This window comes from Ursus arctos, unplaced genomic scaffold, assembly GCF_023065955.2.
Source record: "Ursus arctos isolate Adak ecotype North America unplaced genomic scaffold, UrsArc2.0 scaffold_24, whole genome shotgun sequence".
NCBI lineage: Eukaryota > Metazoa > Chordata > Mammalia > Carnivora > Ursidae > Ursus > Ursus arctos.
Window position 1 is genome coordinate 42,872,463 of NW_026622919.1, and position 21,361 is coordinate 42,893,823.

The window sequence follows — 21,361 nt, forward strand, 5'->3', positions numbered from 1 at the left end:
GTGCCCCGGATCCCGGAAGTGCCCGGCTTTCCGGAAGTGCCCGGGTGGCTGACAGGAGGTTTGCCTGAACGCCGCGGAGGAGAGGGTTGTGGTTCTTGAGCTTGGGTGACGGCTGCAGGAGGACTCGGCGTTGAGCGGGGGCTTCAGGAGAGAGCTGGGCGGCGGAATGATGGAGGAGGAGGAACTGGAGTTCGTGGAGGAGCTGGAAGCCGTGCTGCAGCTCACGCCTGACGTGCAGCTCGCCATCGAGCAGGTGAGCGTTCCGCCCCCTTACGGGAGGAGAGCGGAGGACCGGGAAGTGTGGGGTGGGATCCGGGTGGGACGCGGAGGGAGCCGTCTTTGGACGCAGGGAGAGGTGGGAGCTAGGCGCTGAAGGGAAAGGAAAGGTTTGGGGGGAGGTGGTGGTGGGAGGGGGTTTCTGAATCTAAGGGGAGGGAGGGAGCCCTTTCCAGGCCTTGATTGTCTTTGGAGGAGGGTAAGGCGTCCTGGTGGGTTTGGGCAAAGGAACAGGGAAAGCCTCTTGAAAGCATGAACCTGGAAGAAGGAAGTTCGCGGATACTAGCCTCAGATTTGGGGGGTTATTTACCATGCTGGTGTGCTGCTGCTCCCGATTCTTAATGTAGCCCTTTGTGAGGGACTCGGAATTGAGAGGAGGAGCAACTTTTATACCTGAAGCGGATCACTGAGCAGAGGGGACAAAGTTGAAAAAGGCCCTCTTTACTGTATTTAAATGGTTGAGAATTTCTGCTGTTGATTAGTTTGGATTAGATTGAAGGATAGTCCCCGGAGACCTTCCTTCCCTTCAGGGGCTCTTTGGTTGACTAAATTCTCTTTTCAAGTTTATTGAGTTTTTAAGAGTAATGATGTTAGAAATAGTTATTTAGACCCTTCTGCAGGGTATTGCTCCTGATAAAGGGAAAGGATAGCCCTTAAAAGAACTGGTGTAGGGGATAAGATTTAAGAAAAGGAGGGTTTTGCCACATTTAGGGACCACTGGGAAGTTTTTTGCAGTAAAGCATTTGCTACTATCATTGCTAATAGTTAATATTTATTGAACATTAGCTCTAGGTCTGTCACCGTACTGATTATTTGTATTGTGCCATTTATGGATTTTTGGATGTGTGTTTTCTACCCGTGGTTGGTTTACCCATACAAAGCCCATTTGGCACATCCTGAGGATGCCAGACCATTGGGCAAAGGTTTAGTTATTTAGGCCACAGCTGCCCACCCACCTCCACTGGACAGAAAAAGACATGCATTTCGTTTTCTTTTTTTTTTTTTTTTTTAAGATTTTATTTACTTATTTGTCAGAGAGAGAGAAAGAGCACAAGCAGGGGGAGTGGCAGGCTCCCCACTGAGCAAGGAGCCCGATGCAGGACTCGATCCCAGCACCCTCCAAGGGCAGCCGCTTAACCAACCGAGCCACCCAGGTGTCCCTGTATTTCAATTTCTTTTTGGACCTAGTGGGCTCTGATAGAAGAAACAAACAATGCAGTCAGTTACCGTTTGGCAAGGATTTTAGAAGAGCACATATTTGCTATTTCTTAATAAGACTGAGTTCAAGCATAAGTTTATCTAATAAGCAGACATCAGAAAACAATTGGCTTTCAGGATGGCTGTCTTGAGCTGGTCAAATTCAGTGCTTGGGATCACTCGACTGCTTTTGTAATCTACCTTGTTATACGTTCTTGAAGTTCGAGCTTTTGGAGGGAGTTATTTTTCAGAAGGCGGTATTCTTTCTTCTGTTAAAGAGATGGACAGTTCCCAAAGGCAAGCTCCATTTACTGACACTGTCTGAAGCATAAAAATTGCTTTGATGCATAGTGAATTCTAACGCTGAGCCATCCCAGGGACATAGTGCGTAAGTCTTTTATCAAGACTTCCTTAGTACAAGCATGTCATCAGCTGATTTAACCTGATAGTGGAAAATGCCCATTTATTTTTCCTTGTCCATGGGAGTTTGTTGATATCTGTGGAACTCGCCACTGTGGCACATTCTGTTAATTGCACCAAGGTGTTAAAATTACAGATGTTGGTGAAAATTAAAGATTTACTTTAACAGGTATTTTACTGAGCAGTTGCGTGTCAGGCTTTATAAGATGAAAAAAGATATGTTTTTTGCCTTCAAAGAGTTTATCATCCAGTAGGAAAGAAATAATACATAAAACAAGACAGAAAGATGATAGTTATTTTTAATCCCCTGTCTTTATATAGGTGTTTCCAAGCCAGGATCCTCTAGATGGAGCCGATTTCAATGCTGTGGAGTATATCAATACCCTGTTCCCAACAGAACAAGTAAGTATAGGGTTGCCTTCATTTCGGTGGTTTCTGGCTCATCCCCAGCGTGATGATTGGTGTGTTATGCTGCAGATTCTAAGGAGACTTGATAAACAAGTGAGAGTTAAATTCAGATCAAACCCCATTGTAACCGATTGGGGGTGGGGGGTAGCTTATACCAAATACCGTTGTGTGAGAGTGGAATTCTTTGTGTTGTGAGCATATTATTAGAAATTATACCTTTATCTTGTAAGCGTCCCCCCACATTTTCTATAGTATATTGGGAAGTAGAAAGGATTTTTAAAGCTAATAGGGAAGAGTGAGAGTGAAGCGGAAAGGACAAGCCTAGAATCGTAACGCTGCTTTCACTCCTACTCCGAGATGTAACTTTTCAGACTTGATTTTTCTACTTTGCTGTGTTGGATGACTTGCCTATACAGATGGGTTTTTCTTCCAAAATTGGGTTTTGGGCGTGTAGGTGAGAAGTAGATCAGAATTAGAAACAGGAGAGCTGAGAGCATAGGGTCCTGAGTTCAAGCCCCACTTTGGGCTTGTGGAGCCCACTTTAAAAAAAGAAAAAAGAGCAGAGTTGGGAGGTCAGCTAGAGTTCTGCTTGGTTTTTCATTTATGAATTCAGCAAAAGTTCAGTGGGCACCTGTCAGGTATTACTGGTCACTGTGCTAGGTGCTGGGGACACAGATGAAAAGTGCCCCGTCCATGCCACCTTGAAGTGTCCATGATCAAGGTTGGGGAGAGACACTGGTGAATCCTGGAAGAGAGGTATGCAACGGTTTAGTGAGGAACAAGGGAATAGTCTTCTTAAGGAAATCGAAAGCTCAGAGAGGAGGCAGCCCTTCTGCCAAATCTTAAAGGAGTCATTCCTTCACTTAGAGGCATTTATTAAGTGTCTACTAAGTGCCCGGCACTGTTTAGAAACCGGGGAGAAATGGTAAATGTGATAGGCAAGTTCCTGGTCTCGTGGAGTCTAGTGTAAGGAAGAAGACAATAAACAGATCAACAAATACATATATAAGAAATTATCAAGCGTGGTTCATGCTGTGATGAAAAGCAGGCAGAGCGATAGAACTTGACAGCATGGGGAGGGGCTCCTTTAGGTGGGTGGTCGGGGAAGGTCCTGTGAGGTACTTACCTATAAACCGAGACTTGGTACCTGTGAAGGGGCCGGGCTTGTGGCAGTCTGGCAGAGCACTGTTTGAGGCAGAGTAAACCGCTAGGTAAATCTTCCAGGATGACAGGGAAAGAAGGTCATTCTAAGCACAGGACAAAGGCTCAGAGATGAGAAACACAGAGTGTGCGCAGGGAGCATGGCCTCCTAGGAGATGGGGCTAAATGGGTTGGCAAAGCAATGTTCTCTGGGCTTGCAGACTCCAGTTTTTTGGATAGCACACGCCTTGCAGTGAAATATTTTCCACACGACGATTTTTCACTGGGCTTAATTTTAAGCTTGTATACGCTCGAAATATTATGCACATATCCTAGTACTGATCTTAAATAAATTAGGTTTTAGTAGTGTTTGTCATATAAATAATAAATATAGAGGTTTTAATGTTTCTTCTTCACACTCTAATGGGCATTACTGCAAACCCTTTGGGGATGTGCGCACCCTGTGCTGGAGACGGTGACTCTAGGCAGTGGGTGTTCATTCAGGGACTCTCGTCAGGGTCATGACTGGATCAGATTCACATTTTAAAAATTCCATCTGGCAGCAGTATGGAGGATGGAAGGCAGAACTGGAAGGCAGGGAGACCAGTTAGCAGACTCCTGTGATGGATCACTTAAGAGGGACAAGGAGAACCTGAGGGAACACTGGGATGGAGAGAGCAAGATCGGAAAGCTTTTTAGGAGTCAGAAGACAGAATTTGGTGGTTGAAAGGATGCAGAATCGAAAATTCCCTCACTTACTGAGCAAAAAACACCTCCTCTGCCTAGCTCTCTGAGAAATCTGGGGCTAGAAGATGAACAAGGTAGATGTGGTGCTTACCAGTATAGAACTTCCAGTCTACCTTGATAGGTAATAATTGCACCATTAACAGATTAACAGTACGTTATTATGACTCCACAATGACTCGTTTGTATGATTATTATTACTCGTTGCTTGCTCTCAAAAGAGTCCTAAGTTCTGCTACGACTATAATAATAGTTAACATTTATTGAGCGTACCAGACACCATTCTAAACATTGAATGGTGATATATTCACCACCTTGTTAACATGCTTGGTTTTTTGTTTTTGTTTTAAAGATTTTATTTATGTATTAGAGAGAGAGAAATCACGAACGGGGGGGGGAAGAGTAGAGGGAGAAGCAGACTCCCCACTGAGCAGGGAGCCCAACTCAGGATTCGATCCCAAGACCCCGGGGATAATGACCCGAGCTGAAGGCAGACGCTTAACCAACTGAGCCACCAGGTACCCCCAACATGCTTGTTTTATGATGAGAACAAGGAGGCACAGAGGGAGAAAGAATGCTCAGCTTAAATGTGATAGCGTTGCCGTGAAGGAAGCGTGCTGAGTACTGTGGAAACAGAGCACACGCAGCCTTACTTACTAAGTCTGAGGGATCCAGAGAGACTTCACAGGAGAAATGGCACTTCAGCTGCACGTTACGCACCAAATGAAGGGTTTTGAACTTTGATTTCCAGCCTGCCGACTGGATGGATGTTGCCACCTTTACCCTAAACTGGGAGTAAGGAGGAAGGGTAGGCTTCAGGGGTAAGTAGGGTTGGAGGAGTAGGGTGTAAGAGTGACCCAAGTTTTGGACATTTTGGGGCCATCCAAGTGGAAATATGTACTTGGATATTTGAGTCTGGGGCTCACAATCCCCATAATTGTTAATATTTTGGCACATGTTCTTTCACACTTTCTAATGGACATACTAATTTTTAAAAATAAGTTGGAAAAATGCCATGATTCTCTGTGATTGTCTTTGAGGTTTCACAGATAACCTTTAGAGCTCATTGTTTTCTGTGGAAGGAATTCTAGGAATTAGCTGGAGATAGAAATTTGGGAACAACTGGTATAAAGACAGCAGTTTTAGCTGTAGAAATGGCATCTGCCCCACCCTATCAAGAAGGCTGACTCATCAAAACAAAAATAACTGTTAGATTTGGAGATTATACAGGAAACCACCAGGTTCTGAGTTCTTCCGGGTATGTTTTTGTATGTATTTGATTTGATTTTTTTTAAAGATTTATTTTTATTTGTTTGAAGAGATAGAGACAGCCTTCGAGAGAGGGAACACAAGCAGGGGGAGTGGGAGAGGAAGAAGCAGGCTCCTAGCGGATGAGCCTGATGTGGGGCTCGATCCCAGAATGCCGGGATCACGCGCTGAGCCGAAGGCAGACGCCTAACTAAGCCTGCGCCACCCAGGCGCCCCTGTGTGTATTTGATTTTAAACAACTGAAGGTAGCACTAGACATTTGTCATAACACAGATTCAGTTACATGTCTTGTCTAATTATGCCTCCATTACATGATAATGTGTAGTAAAGTTTCTTTTTTTCTTTTTTTTAAAGATTTTATTTATTTGGTGCTCGAGAGAGCGGAATCGGGAGGGCCAGGGGAGAGGGAGAAGCAGGCTCCCTACTGAGCAAGGAGCCTGATGTGGGACTCCATCCCAGGACCCTGGGATCGGGACCTGAGCCGAAGACAGATGCTTAACCACTTAACCGATTGAGCCACCCAGGCACCCTATAGTGACGTTTCTTAACAGACTAAGAAAATTTTCTTAACAGACTACCTTTATTTCCCCAATCCTGGATTTACATTTAGCAGTTCATTTTCCAACCCAGATTCCCATGAACCTTAACGGAAAGGCAGTAGAAAATAGTGGCATGATTTAGAATTTCTTTCGCGTCTTGATAGACCTTGGGTAAAACCCACCTACCTCATGGACCTATACTTCTGAATCATGAGTTTAGAATATTTAAAGTAGATGTCAGTAGATCAAGAATAAATTTAGTGCCACTCTAAGGAGGAGGAGGAGGATGCGTAGGTGGGTTCTGTTGAGTAGCAGTTACTTGCAGGTCTGTGGTTGCCTGGAGGTATCTGCCTGGAGGCAAGGAGATCCCTGGATGTTTCTAACTCAGGAGGTCCAAGTGGGAGGAACTCAGTTTTCTGTATTTAACAGGGCTCTCTGGGTAGTTCAGAAGAGTAGCCGGGTTTGGTACCAATGATCTGGAAAACTTTTCTGGTCTCCTAGCAGAAAACTGAAGATAATCATTTGTCATGTTTTCATAAGAGGTTTGATTAGGGGAATCTATCTAGGTCTATTAAAAATGAATATAAAACTAATATAACTAAGAACTTTGAAAGAAGACTTATGTGAAGCTGTTTCTAAAGAATTTTTAATGACCCCCAAAATGCTCTGGGTCTGGGTTGTTAAGTGAAAACTGTAAGATGCCAAATTGTTTATCATCCCAGTTTAATTTTTTTTAAGCCACATGTTTGCTTAGAAGGAGCAGTAGAAAGCAATATACCAAAACGCCAATGGTGATTATTTTCTAATGGAAGTGCAGTGGGAGGGTTCTGTATTTTCTGTAATCAGCAAGAATTGCTTTTACATTCAGGAAAGACTTTTTACACCTGAATGGCTCAGTTGGTTAAGCGGCTGCCTTCGGCTCAGGTCATGATCTCAGGGTCCTGGGATTGAGCCCCCCCATCAGGTCCCTGTTCAGCAGGGAGCCTGCCTCTCCCTCTCCCTCTGCCTGCTGCGCCCCCTGCTTGTGCTCATTCTCTGTGTCAAATAAATAAAATCTTTAAAAAAATACTCAGGAAATACTTTTCAATAATTAAAACATTTTTAAATGATAAAACTGTACAACCACATTGTAACTAACTAGGTCGGTGATTCTCAAAGAGGAGCAGTATCCCCTCCAGCCAGGGTCTCCAGTCCGCATTCCTCTTTGTTGTTTCTGAGCCTCCCTGCCCCACGTCTTTAGTGGCATAAACGTCCCTCGAGTAAATGTGGCCTGATTTATTTTAACTTTTCTACTATGGCCATTTAGGTCATTCCCTGCTCCCTTAAATGCAGTTGAATATCTGAAGGCATAAATATTTTGAATCATTTTTCTTAGAAAAATTGTATGGCTTAAGCAAGACCTTAAGGAGTATTAAATTTAAGAATTGGTTACTCTGACACCCAGATCAATATTTACTGTTGTGGAATGACCTCCAAGTTATATTGTTAAGTGAAAAAAGTACGAGGCAAGACAGTGTGCTTTATCTAAAGCAGGGGACGTAAGTTATGGATGTGCTTTAAATACATAGACTGTTTCTGGAAAGGTGCAAAAGGAACCGGCTCAGAGCCATTGCCTCTCTGGAGAACTGGGGAAGACGGGCAGGACAGGGGGAGAGGAAGCCTTGCTTTTCACTATTTCTTCTTGTATACTATTTGGATTTTTGGTCATGTCTCTATTTTACCAATTTCAAATAGATTACTATTTTTTTGTTAAGATTTTATTATTTATTTGAGACAGGTGGAGAGAGAGAGAGAGCATGAGTGGTGGGGAGGGGCTGAGGGAGAAGACTTCCTACTGAGCAGGGAGCCCGACTCGGGGCTCGATTCCAGGGCCCCGAGATCATGACCTCAGCCAAAGGCAGACGTTTAACCCACTGGGCCACCCAGGTACCCCTAGATTACTATTTTAAAATTTTGGTATAATTATCCATTTTCAGAAAACATGCAAGAATCGTACAACAAATTCATGGCTACCTTTCACCCAGATTCTCCAAATATTAACATTTTTTTAAATAGTTCTTTTTAAATACCAAAACAAAAAAATGTTTTTAAAGGAACAGGTTCCAGCAGAGATAGGGTAGGAACTGTCATGCCCAGTTTACACATGAGGATGTATAATTCAGAGAGGCTGAACAGCTTGGCCTCTGTACGTTGAGCAGGTTTGTAGCGGCAGAGCTGGGCCAAATCTACGTCCTCCGACAGACTCGGCTCCTGTTACCACAGTGGTGACTTATGCCCAGGCTCATTTCAGAATGACTTGACAGTGGATTTCTCAATTAAAATACCTTCTCTTTTTTGAGATTTATCTTCACCTCAGTCTGGATTTCTGAAAATTGTGAGTAACCATTGGCTTTGTCAGAACAGTAGACAAGATGTAAATGGCCTGGTCTGACATCTCAAACACTTGTGACCTTGTTCTTGGCAGGCTCCCGGCCTCCTCCTGCCACCAGAGGTTGCTGGTAGCAATTTATAAGCACTGTTCCTGCATCACCCCCGATTCCTTCTCAGGTAAAATACCTGTTGAGGGAAAGGGAAAGAGGAGTTATAAAATTATATTTTGACAACTTGAGTTAAAATGGTGTTATAAAGTTGTACTATCTCTATTCCACCAGAGGGCACCATTTCCTTGTATTTTCTGCTGGCTAAGGTTGGAAATAATCTGTTTTTATTGTCAGTCTTAAAAATAGAAATAATGTTATTATAATTATAGCAGCAATGTATAGCCAGTGTAGAGCAATTAGTAAATACTTATAGGCAAAAAGAAGAAAAAAATAAACTCCTTTTCTTAGATTACGACTACTGCTACTGATCTCATAATTTACAGCTACTAGCACACATTGCACAGCTACCAACGTTTATCCTTCCAGACATTTTTTCTAATGGATCTACAAACTCAGAAAAAATAGATTTATTTATTTATTGAAATATAATATAATGTAGACACACACCCAAATCTTACGTGTACAATTTGATGAATTTTCACAAAATGATTACAGCCATGTAACCACCATTCAGATCAAGAAAGAAGACACTAGGGGTGTCTGGGTGGCTCAGTCTGTTGAGCATCTTACTCTTAATTTTGGCTCAGGTCATGATCTCGGGGTCCTGAGATGAAGCCCTGCAGGGGGCTCTGTGCTCAGCTGGAAGTCTCCTTGAGATTCCCTCTCCCTCTCCCCACCCTCGCTCCTGTGCTCTCACACTCGCTTGCTTGCTTGCTCTCTCTCTCTCTCTCTCAAATAAGTAAATAAAATCTTAAAAGGGGGGGTTCACCTGGATGGCTCAGTTGGTTAGGTGTCCAACTCTTGGTTTTGGCTCAAGTCATGATCTCCTGAATTTGTCACAATCCTATATACCAGGGGTTTGGAGAACTTTCTATAAAGGGCTGGATAGTAAATATTTTAGGCATTGTGGAACATTCTGTCTCTATTGCAACAATTCAAATCTACATTTGTAGCTCGAAGGCAGCTGTAGATAATATGTAAATGAGTGGCCATGACTGTGTTCCAATAAAACTTTATTTAGAAAAAATAGATACCAAGCTGGAATTTGCAGTAGTTTCCAACAACTGCTATACTTTTTAAAAAAGATTATATTTGTTTATTTGTTTGTTTGTTTATTTAGAGAGCAGGGGGAGGGGCAGAGGGGGAGAGAGAGAGAGAGAATCTCAAGCCAGCTCCATCCTGAGTGCAGATCCCGGCATGGGGCTGGATCTCATGACCCTGAGATCATGACCTGAACCAAAATCAAGAGTCGGATGCTTAACCGACTGAGCCACCCAGGTGCCCCTATACTTTTTTTTAAAAATAGAATTGTATCACACTATGATTAAGTTTTTTGAGATGTCATAAATAGCCTTGATAGCTCATTATTTCCGTATAAAAGAGGAATTCTAGAAAGTGAATTAATAGCTGTCACTTTCCTTCTTTATCGTAGTCTCTGGCAAACATAGATGAAGTCGTGAACAAAATTAGACTGAAAATAAGGTAAGTAACACCGTGTGATTATTAATAATCAGTGAAAAGTATGCTGTTAATTTAATCATGTTCTGGATCACACCTGTCAGAACACTGAAATCTCAATTTTGCTGTTTATGACAATTTTTTAAAAAATAATTCTTCTATCTGGATTTCCATTTGAACCTCGTGGCAAAGACTTTGATTCTTTGGCCAGTCTTCAATTATTTATAAAAAGGAAAGGAAGCTTTAACAGGCTATTCAAAATTGTTGGTCATAAAAGGGGGCAAAAGCATTTCTACTATATTTTTAATGGTTTTATTTCCTTAGCAGATTTACCTTTTTCTGTACTCCCGAGGCTTAGATACAAGGACGGGCATCTACATATATCCCTTGGCCACATACCAGCTGGCAGGATGGTGAGATCTGCTGGTTGGCATTTGTGGTGGCCCAAAATTAAATGTTGTGATTAATCTAGGATGTGCTTGTCAGAGTTAGACATTAAGCATCCTTCCTGCCCGGTAGCCTGGTTCTGGCTTATCCACGTCTGGATTTCCAGTTTTGATATACGGCAGATGGTCAGTGTCTGTTCATTGTAATTAATATGCTAATGGTCGATGTCATTATTGCAAATATAGTTGTTTGATTTTTGATAAGGAAAAGCCTTCATTTTGAATCCAGGAGATGATTTCTTTTTGCCTTACAAGCTTTGGGTCTTTCAGTGAAGACCTCTGCGGTGGATGTCTTGTTTAGTTGGGCGCCTCTCATTGTTTTGGTGGACTTCAGCTCTGACAGTTCTAGTAGAGACTGCTAAGTTGTCCAGGGTTTGCACAGAAAATGGGAATTCCCTAATGATCCAGAAATCCCCGCAAACCGGTTATTTTCAGCTTTCTCCCAACATACCATTAAAAGATTCTGTACATGAAAAATGAAATCGACTGATCTAAATTTCCCTGGTTGAGGTGCCACTAAATGGTCGCTGTTGGAACTGGAGGTCACAGACTCACGTTCTACACAACTTGCACAGTCAGGGCCCAGAAGGTGAAGCACTGATCTCATGTAGCACTCTGGCTCCTGAGCCCTTTAAGGTTTCTGAGGAAGTTACTGAGGATTTTGTGTGGGGTAATTTGAATTCTCCGACTTGTTGCCGTAAAATTGTAGCCACGTCATCATTCCTGGTTTTCTCCATTGAAAAATACTAAACGTTACATTGGCCCATTTGGGCAGCTCTGAATATTAAGAATAGCCTTTTTAAAAAACAAGGACTGCTCATCAGTCTGTGCTGGCTTTGGCTTCTTACACTACTGTTGCTGCCTTAGCTAGGGTCCAAGGCCTCAGTCTTCCTTATATCATCCAAATCTGTTTGGTTTTCTGGACAAGTAGGTGCAACCAGCAGAGGTTGATGGGTAAGTTAATGACCTTTTTTTCTTTTGGTCACCCTGGAATGGAGGTTGTTTTAATGATTCTTATACTTTAACTTTTTCACTAGGAGACTGGATGACAATATTCGAACTGTTGTAAGAGGTCAAACAAATGTGGGGCAGGATGGGAGGCAAGTAAGTAACTTATTCCTCCATATTAATCATACTCTCCTGATTTCCTCATGACCCAACAACCAGGCGACCGAAATGTTGATCCACCGGCTTGGAGAGAGCACTTTCTAACTGATGTGTCCCACACGCGGCAGGAAATGTGCCTGGCATGTCCCACTAACATCAGAGGAAGGCTGCCTGGACCAGCAGTGAGCTCTCACTCAGTGTCCGTGCACCAGGAGCGTGTGGTAGCACAGCTCACCCAGGCTAAGGCCATGCAAGCCCAAGTGAGAAAAGCGAAGTTTCCTTGTCTTTCTCCTCCGTGTCAGACATATATTCATTTCAAAGTTTTATAGTTCTTTTGGCATCTAGCTAAGGAGGGCTGTTGGAAGGGAACGAGGGGGTAAGGAGTGTATGGGGTAGAGGGATTGGTCAGTGACCGAGGGGGCAGGTGTTATCTCTTAACCATTTTCCTTTTTATTTGGATTCTATTCTGTGAGGCATCATGTTTCAAAAATTGCTGTCAACAGAGGTGCTGAGCGCGCCGCGTCTGCTCTTCCCTCTTCAGTACTGACTCACGCCGGCGTGTGCCTCTGTCGTAGCCTCGGTTCTGCTGCTTGTCTTCTTCGACATTTTGTAGTGCAACTCAATTCTTAAAATACGCATCGTGCTCCCCAAGTTTGAGGGGGAAGGGAGAAGACATCCTACGAGTAAATGTCCTGATCTCTCATATTCCTGCTTCCTCAGCTAGTAGCTTACAGAGTCTCTTTCTTTTTCTTCTACATTTTTACTTTTATCCATGCCTCTGTTGGTCCTGCATTTTATGACTTTCTTTTCCTCCTAATAGTCATCTTCCATTGGCCTGTTTGTAAGTATCTACTGTCTTCCTTGTTGTCATCGTAAGTATTTCTGTACAGGTATATTAGTTTCCTATAGCTGACCCAGTTTCCTGGTCCCTGCATGGTTCTTAGTCCTTATTGCTTTGTTTTTGTCATTTAGGTTTCTCCCATGAAGCATCATGTCACAGGTGAGGCCTGCGTACATGAGGCCCTGGGAGGTAGTAATAAAGGGTAACGAGGTAGCCTGCAAACACTCCCGCCTCCTCCCACCCTTTCTTTAGCTTTCCTTCTGTATGGCTGGCCATGTCATCTGCCTCTTCAGAAACCTCCGTGGCCTCTGTCTACCGAAATCCAAGTTCCTTTGCTTGGCATTCAAGGCCTCAATCTGCCTTTCCAATTTTGCATCCTGCCGAGCTCCATCCATACAGAAGACTCAGTGCTCTACACGCACGCCCTGTGCTTTCTGAACCCGTGTGCTTCTTTTTGCCAGAAGTTTTCTCTCTCCTCTTTTTCTTCTAGTAACTTCATCTCAAAATCTTACCTAAGGCCCAGCTCAAATATGACTTCCTCCATGAAATTTTCTGTTTAGCTCACCTGCACGTACAAAAGGAGTCAGAATTTTAGACGTAGAAAAGACTTGGAACTCACATGGTCCACACTTCTCATTGTTCAAATGTGCAGATTCATCTTGCTGTCCCTCAGCTTGGTGTGTGTCCTTTCTGCCCACACACTCTCAGGCCTGTGCCCAGACTTTCCATTTGACTTCCGTGGTCTCCTTTGACTTTCTAGTGAACACATCTTGTCTCTTTGACTAGTTTATAAGTTCCGTGAGGCAAAACGGACTCTTCCTCATCTTTGTATTTCTCTCAACACGTAGTCCACGCGCAGTAACGTTTTATTCAACGGTATTGAATATTTGGTCTGCGTGAGACTGTTTGTTTATTTTAAGTGAACAAAGCCCTTTACCATAAGACATCATTCTGATCAGTGTGTGTCCCCGTGAAGCAGTTGAGAGCTTGATTGGTGTGTGACTAGTCCTGAACGACTACCCTTTGAAATAATAACACAACTGTTTAGTGTGATTCAGCCTGCGTTTAGAGCAGCTCACGAAAAGCGAGAGTCTCGGGTATTTCAAATTCCAAGCACGGGCAAGTAGTGTGAATGATTCATCAGGACTTCTTGTTGGGTCACGCTGTGTAGATCTGTATCTTCACGTTAGTTGTTTGTGTCTTAACCCGTGGTCCCAAACTCGCAGTAGGGGAGAGTCGGGCCCCAAGTTAGCCAGCCTGCGGGAATGCCGGCCTTGCCCGCCTTCCCGTGTTAATAGGTTACAGGTTGGGGCAGCAGGGCAGGGCCTATTTCAGAGAGCAAGACCACATTTTCAAGAATGTTTAGATAGCATTTCAATCTGTGGTGGAATTTTGTGTTCGTCTCCTTAGAATCCAGACAGAAAGGAAGCCCAGAAGAAATAATTGCTTTTCCTGTCATCCCCTCCATCTGTCTTTTCCAGCAGTTTGTAACGCAAGGTGAGGGAGAGACTTTTTTTTTCCAGGGAGCTTTTGGGTCCCATCCTTGTCAACTCCTAGGGATAAAAGGCTTGCTGTCCAGCCCTGGCTGACTCTTACTTGACTGGCAAAGACCTGGGAGAGTTATGGACGTTCCAGAATACTGAGTTTTGTAGGTCAAGAGGCCCCAGATTCCCCTCTTCCCTGGAATAGAGGAAAAGTCCGCCTCGAGAACTTGTTTCCTAAGCTTCTGAGGAACACTCGGGAGGAGGGCAATATTACGGACCAAAGGAAATTTCATCTTGATTGTGTTCAGCCAGAACTGTTGTGCTTTCGAATCTGTAAATAATGGGGAAATGTTTACTTCCCATTCATGGTGTCTTAAAAGATAGTTTTAGCAAAAATTTTTGAAAAGCAGTGCTTCTCACTAAAAAATTACTTCTGAGGAGGCAGTGATTTAGAAATCGAAGACACAGTAAGGCACTTTCTTTGCTTTTTTGAAATTTCGGAAATACCAGCTGCCGGGTTAGCACTCTGTTCCACATTTTGGAGAGCCTCGGATTGTGGACCACCTCCTACGTGGCAGACTTGAACTGGTTTAGTCTGTGACCTCCCCTAACCAGGCTCTGATGCTCGTACAAAGTTAATACAGCACAGCATTCTCCCCATTTTCTTCTGCTGAAATCATCAGGCAAAAGCTTTAATTAAATGCCCACATGTTTCAGACTTTGTGGATAAGATGAGTCAGTTTAACTAATACATGATCCGATATGCTACGAACCTTACGCAGCTTCCTGAGAGTGAAAACAGACAGCTTGACCGTGGGTAGAAAGAGCTGAGAAGAGGAGTGGGTTGGAAAAAGAAAAGGTTGCCGTACGAAATTTCAAGAGCGGCCAAAACTTGACCGATTCCCAGTGTGCTCACTGAGAAACACCAAAAGGATCAGCCACTGGGCTTCTGTCTCTGTGGAGCCTGGCTGCCATGTTACTGTTGCATCAGAGCAAGACTAAGGTTTGGGAGGGGAAGAAATTGTTAATTGCCTCTCCACCTCAGCTCACTAAAATGTGACCGTAAGAAGCTTCAAGTATCCACAGTACAGTCTCACACCCGGTTCAGGAATCCTTTTTTTTTTTTTTTGGTAAAGATTTTATTTATTTATTTGACAGAGATAGGAACAGCCAGCGAGAGAGGGAACACAAGCAGGGGGAGTGGGAGAGGAAGAAGCAGGCTCATAGTGGAGGAGCCCGATGTGGGGCTCGATCCCAGAACGCCGGGATCACGCCCTGAGCCGAAGGCAGACGCTCAACCACTGTGCCACCCGGGCGCCCCTAGGAATCCTTTCTATGATGTCGCTGACGTTTCATTGGCCTGCTTCTGCTTGGGTACTCATGGTGATGGGCAGCTCACTGTTTGTTCTACAGGACAGTCTCAGTCTATTCTAGTTTCGAACAGCTTTAATTGTAAGAAACTTCTCTCTTAGACTGAGCTGAAATAGTAAAATGGACCTCATTGTAACTTCTCATTGCTCTTAGTTCTGCCAGCTGGATGGGTGTAAGCCCAATCCCTTTTCCTTATTATAGTTTCTAAAATTTTAAATGGATATTATGTTTCTTTCTGCGTGTTCCTTTTTCTAGGCTAACCATTCTTAGTTTCTTCAGCTTTATGATCTGATTTCCAGACCCTTTATCATCCCGGTTGCCTTGTAGTTTATCAGCATCGTTCTTAAAATGTGGTTCCTGGCCAGGAGTAGGCATACTGTGTGGACACACAGTGGGACAGCCTGTCTCCTTGTTCTGCACTGGGGCTGTTAATGTGGGAACTAGGGGCTCAGGGGGACTGAAGTTAATGATTATAATTCCTGAAGTTAATTATTCTTTTTTGTATGAATAGATTTATTTCTTAGTACTCATTGGATTTTCTAAATCCTCTAAGGAGTCCGTGACTCTTCAGAAGTTAAGGGCCCCTGGTTTAGACACCATTCTTCCATTAGCTCGGACTGGCTGAAATTTTTGGCAGCTCTGTCATGCTGTTGGCTTCTGCCGACAGTCGAGTTGGCAATTCTCCGAAACCCCCAGCTCAAGAGCTGCGAACAGATGCCCACAGAGCTAAGAAAGTGACCGAAATGGCTTCGGCAGGCCGGTGTGCACCCACATGCATCCCGTGGGCGAGTGAATGCCCTGTCTCTTCGAGCCCAGTTCAAACCAGCTGTGCTCAGGTCTGACTGCAGACCTGGAGATGCCAGATCTATCAGTCTTTCAAGAGAAGCCGGAAATCCGGATTTTTATGTGATTCTCCAAATTTTTAGTTGTTGGCTTAGTGTCTTTCACAAATACTGCTAAGGCCAAACAAAACACATCTGTGCCAACAGTTCGCAACATCTGCCCCAGGTCTTTTTTCATATGAACTGTTTTTCAACTTTTCCCTCCTCTGTTTGTTTAAGAGATTCTTTTGAGAGCAAGTGCTGGACTTTATGTTCGGCACCCACCCCCCCCAGTTTCATCTTGCTAATTGAGCTTGATTGTCCCAGCTAGTCGAGGCCTTTTGGAATCTTGATGACCTCCCTGTTTATCATTAGCTGACTTGCCAGGCCTGCCTTGTCTTCATTCACGTTGTAGATGGAAAGGTTGAACAGGGTGGGTTCAGAGCCACGTGGCATGCTATGAGAGACTTACTCTTCTCTTCCTTATCCTCATTTTGGTACAAAGTGCCAGGCCCAGAAAACAAAGTATTTCTTCCTGTCCTTGGTATCTGTCCAGGGCCATGTTTCTTAAATTTTCTATGTCTCCATTTTCCTCAGAAGAGGGGACACTAATCTTACTTGCCTTCTCTTTTCTTGGCGATATCATAAGGATTTATTAACTAAATCAGTAAAGCATGTTGCCTTCCACAGAGAAAGTGTTCTTTGCTTTCCATCCTCAAAATTAGCCTATCATCTAATTCAGGCGTTAGAATGAAAATTACTGGGGCGCCTGGGTGGCTCAGTCAGTTAAGCGTCTGCCTTCGGCTCAGGTCGTGATCCCGGAGTCCTGGGATTGAGCCCCATGTCTGGCTCCCCACTCGGTGGAGAGCCTGCTTCTCCTTCTGTCCCTCACCCCTCATCCAGCTCACTCTCCCTCTCTCAAAAAAAAAAAAAAAAAAAAAAAAAAAGTATGAAAATAACTGTGCTCCCCAAGACCCTGAACTAGGTAAATGGTGAGGGTTCACAGCCTAACATTGGTCTTCATTCATTATTTGGGTTATGAATTTGTATTTGTCAGCTCTCTAGCAGGGTGGTTGGAATTTTTCCCCTCTATCACTTCAAATTTATTCTCTCTCATCCTCTCTTTGGGAGGAAAATGAAGCCCATTGATGGAAGAAAATAAACGGCATTACTATTAAAGGGACTATAAATAGTTTGAAAAGGAAGGAGAGGGGGATGTCACTCGCTTCCTCCTGCTGAAACATACTAAATCTAAAGCAATTGAGCTTTTAAAGCATACGCTCAAATTTTTCCATTAGTGACTGAGAATGGTTAGGCATTTTTTGTTTCTTTTACGTTTTTTTTTTTTTTTAATTATATTTTTCAAAACATCTGCAGAAGACACTAACCGTCGGAAATTGCTAAGACCTTAGAATGACCTGGGAGTGCAGGCAGCACTAGGACCACCCAGTGGGGCAGTGCTGGAGTCGGGTCGTGAGGGTTCTTAGGGCTCTGTGCCTTGCTTGCAGCCTTTCGTAGGGGAGTGGGGTCCTTGGTTTTGATGGAGGCTCCCCAACCAGGATTTCTGACATCTGGTGTAGAGGTCAAGGTCGGTTTGCCTTTATTTGACAAGTTGATTCTGAGTGAGTGTTCGGTTTGGCCTGCCTGCAGAGCACTACTGACTGTGGTCCGGACGAGGACTTGTAGTGACCAGGCCAGTCTTAGCACCGTGCTGCATCCTGTTTACTGCACGGGAGCCTTCACAGCACGTTTTGGCAGAGTGACTTGGCCGCTGTGAATTGGAACCCCTCGCCACTTGTCTTCTAAAAATCTCTGATCTTAAGACAGCCCGTAAGGATTTCACACAGCTGTCTTCTCTCTCCTCTGTGCACAGTGAAGGACTGAGCATTTCATTTGAATTCTCTAAGGGCTGGGGTGATGGGATGTTGTCACTGATGTAACATTGGATGGCAGCCTGGGTCAAGTGAAAAAACTTCTGAATTTAAGTTTTGGCCGTGCCACTGAGTGTGACTTCAGACAAGTTACGTAGCTTCTCCGAGCCTCAGGTTCTTCCTCTGTGATAAGAAGATAGTCGTGTGTAGTTGAAGGCGGTGGGGCTCAGTGTGCCCGTCGCACGGCCGATCCGCTGCCGTGGGTTCCGATGTCGCCCGCTGGAATATCCTAGTGCTGTGCGTCCAGGCAGCGGTCACGGTCCTGGGGCTTTTCCAGCAGCTCCACTCCTTTCCGTTCCTACTTGCCTTGCTTCAGACCAGCTCTGGGTTGGTTTGCTCTGCAAGCCTCCCTGCTGCCCCTCAGGTGCTGCTGTCGGAATGGAAATTGCAGCACAGCTTCCCCGTGATCTGGAATACCTGTTCCAACAGAGGCGCCCAAAGGTTCTGTTCTCCTGTCCTGTCCCTAAGACCTGCGTCATCTGTTTGCCGGGGTTGCCCCTCACCCAGGGGTTTAAAAATGGCTTCCGAGAGATGGCTTTGCGCAGCGGTTCTCAGGGCTTCGCACATTTCCTCCAGCACCCACTCCTCTCCTCCCCCGGCTCTGCGCCACGAGAGGAGGCCCTTTCCAGTTTCCCACTCTGCAGTTCTCACGAGCGCGCAGCAGAGCTCTCGGGAAGGAGCCTGAGAATGGGGTGTGCGGCGCTGTGCGTGTGCGGCGCTGTGCGTGTGCGGCTCCCGGACGTTCTGTCCCGCTGCACTAGCCCTGCACTCGCCGCTGCTAATTTGTTGGAAATTTTAGTTGATTCCTTCCTGTCTGCTTGAACAGCTGTGCTGTATAGGAGGTGGTCCTCGGATATCCCCATCTCTCCGTGGGGAGCCTGGCCCTCCTTGGATTTCAGGATACTTGGTTGCCTTCAGCTCTCTGATGGGTTCAAGAGGAGTTAAGATTTTTCAGTTGTTTATTGTTTTCTCATCGTTCATACAAGAGCAGTGCTCTTTCCGGCCTTCTGCATTCTAGGCAAAAGCACAGCTGACCAAGGGCTTTTAAAGTAGCATGGTACGGTAAGTTCGTTAAGAAGATTTTAGATTCCATATGCAGCTAATCGTTAAGAATCTACCACTTCTCAAGTTTTGATGTAGTTTCAGGGAGGATTACCAACAAGCACCTGAGAAAGGTATTGCAACATTTTTTTCTTTTCTAACTACTAATCTGTGTGAAGCCAAATTTTCATCATATTTTTCAACCACAGCAAGATAGCACAGCCGAGCCGATACGGAAGCACACATGCGAGTCCAGCTGGCCTCTGTCCAAGTCGACACCGAAGATAATTGCAAAGGCACAGAAACAGTGCCACCGTTTTCACGAAATTTGTTTTGTTTGGGGGAAGTAAAGGTTTTTGGGTTTTGTTTTTTTTTAAAGATTTTGAGAGAGAGAGAGAACACAAGCAGGGGGAAGGCGCAGAGGGAGAAGCAGACTCCCAGCTGAGCAGGGAGCCCGACGCAGGGCTTAATCCCAGGACCCTGGGATCATGACCCGAGCTGAAGGCAGATGCTTAACTGGCTGAGATACCCAGGTGCCCAATAGAGTTATTTTTCATAAAAATATGTTATTTATGTTAACACGTAATGAGCTTATTGTAATTTTTAAATGGATTAATAGATTAATGGTTTTTAAGTTTCTCAGCATTAATTTCCAATATGGTATCTATCAATAGGTACAGTCCACAAAAACAAAATCTCTTTGGGGCCCTCAGTAATTTCCAAGGGTATGAAGGGACCCTGAGATAAAAAGTTTTAGAGATGCTCTTTCTGAGTAACATTTCAGTGTTAAGTAAGTAGGGACCTCAAACAGTTCGTTCTTTTTTTTTTTTTTAAGATTTTATGTATTTATTTGACAGAAGAGAGAAGTGACAGAAGAGAGAGCAAGTGACCACAAGAAGGGGAGCACACAAGCAGGGGGAGCACTCAGTAGGGAGCCCTATGTGGGACTTGATCCCTGGACCCTCGGTTCATGACCTGAGCTGAAGGTGGAGACTTAATGACTGAGCCACCCAGGCACCACCCCCCCCCCCCGCCCAGGCAGTTTGTTCTTGATTTTTATAACAGTGACTCTGATTAGTATATTTGTTCATTCACTCACTCAGTAAATATTGAGTGAGTGCCTTCTGTATGCTGGGAACTATTCTAGGCATTGAGGATAATGCCGACAAACTAAGCAAAGAGACGTGAATTGTGATGTTCACTTGTTTCCGGATTCTGTGGCTGTTAAGGAGTTAGACCTGTGACCTTGGTTCACTAAGCATGTTTGCCAGAAAACAGGTATAGAAACTTATCATATGACTTCTCAGTTTCTACTGATGATCATACGGCTTTTCCATCTCATCAGTTAGCTTTGCTTTTTGCTTTTTGGTGTTTTTTTTTTCAGATTTTATTTATTTATTAGAGAGAGTGAGAGAGAGTGAAAAAGAGAGCATGAGTGGGGGGAGGAGGAGAGGGAGAGGGAGAAGCAGACTCCCCGCCAAGCAGGGAGCCCAACACAGGGCTCCATCCCAGGACTCTGGGATCATGACCTGAGCCGAAGGCAGATGCCCAACCGACTAAGCCACCCAGCTGCTCCTCGGTTTTGTTTTTTTAATATTTAATCCAGGATTTGCATTCATATTCAAACACTTCGTTCCTTTTTTATGACTGAATAATATTCCGCTGTGTGTGTATACCACATTTTGTGTATCTCTTCCTCTGTTCGTGGGCACTCGGTCATTTCCACCTTTTGGGTATTGTGAACAATGCTGTGGTGAACATTGACAGATATCTCTTTGAATCCCTCCTCTGAGTTCCTCTTAGTATATGCCTAGGCATCGAATTGCTGGATCATACAGTAATTTTTAATCATTTCAGTATTTAATTTCTTCGGACACATTTTTTTCCCACATTGTTCTGAACTTTAATAGATTTATTTTTCCACTAGACAAGCGTACGTTCCTATTTTGTTTTCACTTAATCCATAGGGCCTGTGTCTTCAGATTAGCTGGAGAGTCCTATAAGTTTCTGTGTTCAGTACCTGCTAACAGTGGTGCTGCCCCCTCCAACCAGGAAAACTACCCAGATTATTTCTTTTAGCTAGGAAGTCCAGCAGTTGGACTCTTTCCTCCCTGACCTTAGAAACACATCAAGTCCCACTTGTGTGCAGCATGACTACTGAAAATGGTTTTGGGAAAATAGTGTGCCAAGAAGAAACACTGAAGTTTATTATTCTTCTGAGCCCTCTCCATATAAATTGGCACTCTTCAGGAGCCAAGCAAGAAGGTCAAGCCTAACTTTTGCCATCTGCTTGTTTCCATGTTAAAGGCAGTCACAAGTTTAAACTAG

General features: G+C 44.2%; 1 protein-coding gene across 1 annotated transcript in view; it reads left to right on the plus strand.

Moving 5' to 3' along the window:
• The first annotated feature begins 10 nt into the window (after positions 1-10).
• The window catches only part of VPS53 (VPS53 subunit of GARP complex), a 135,694-nt gene continuing 114,343 nt past the window's right edge, over positions 11-21,361 (plus strand). The window contains exons 1-4 of the mRNA XM_026517807.4: positions 11-253; positions 2,215-2,295; positions 9,966-10,015; positions 11,475-11,541. Coding sequence (XP_026373592.1) covers positions 167-253; positions 2,215-2,295; positions 9,966-10,015; positions 11,475-11,541 — 285 coding nt within the window. The 5' untranslated portion in view covers positions 11-166. The remainder of the gene's footprint in view (positions 254-2,214; positions 2,296-9,965; positions 10,016-11,474; positions 11,542-21,361) is intronic.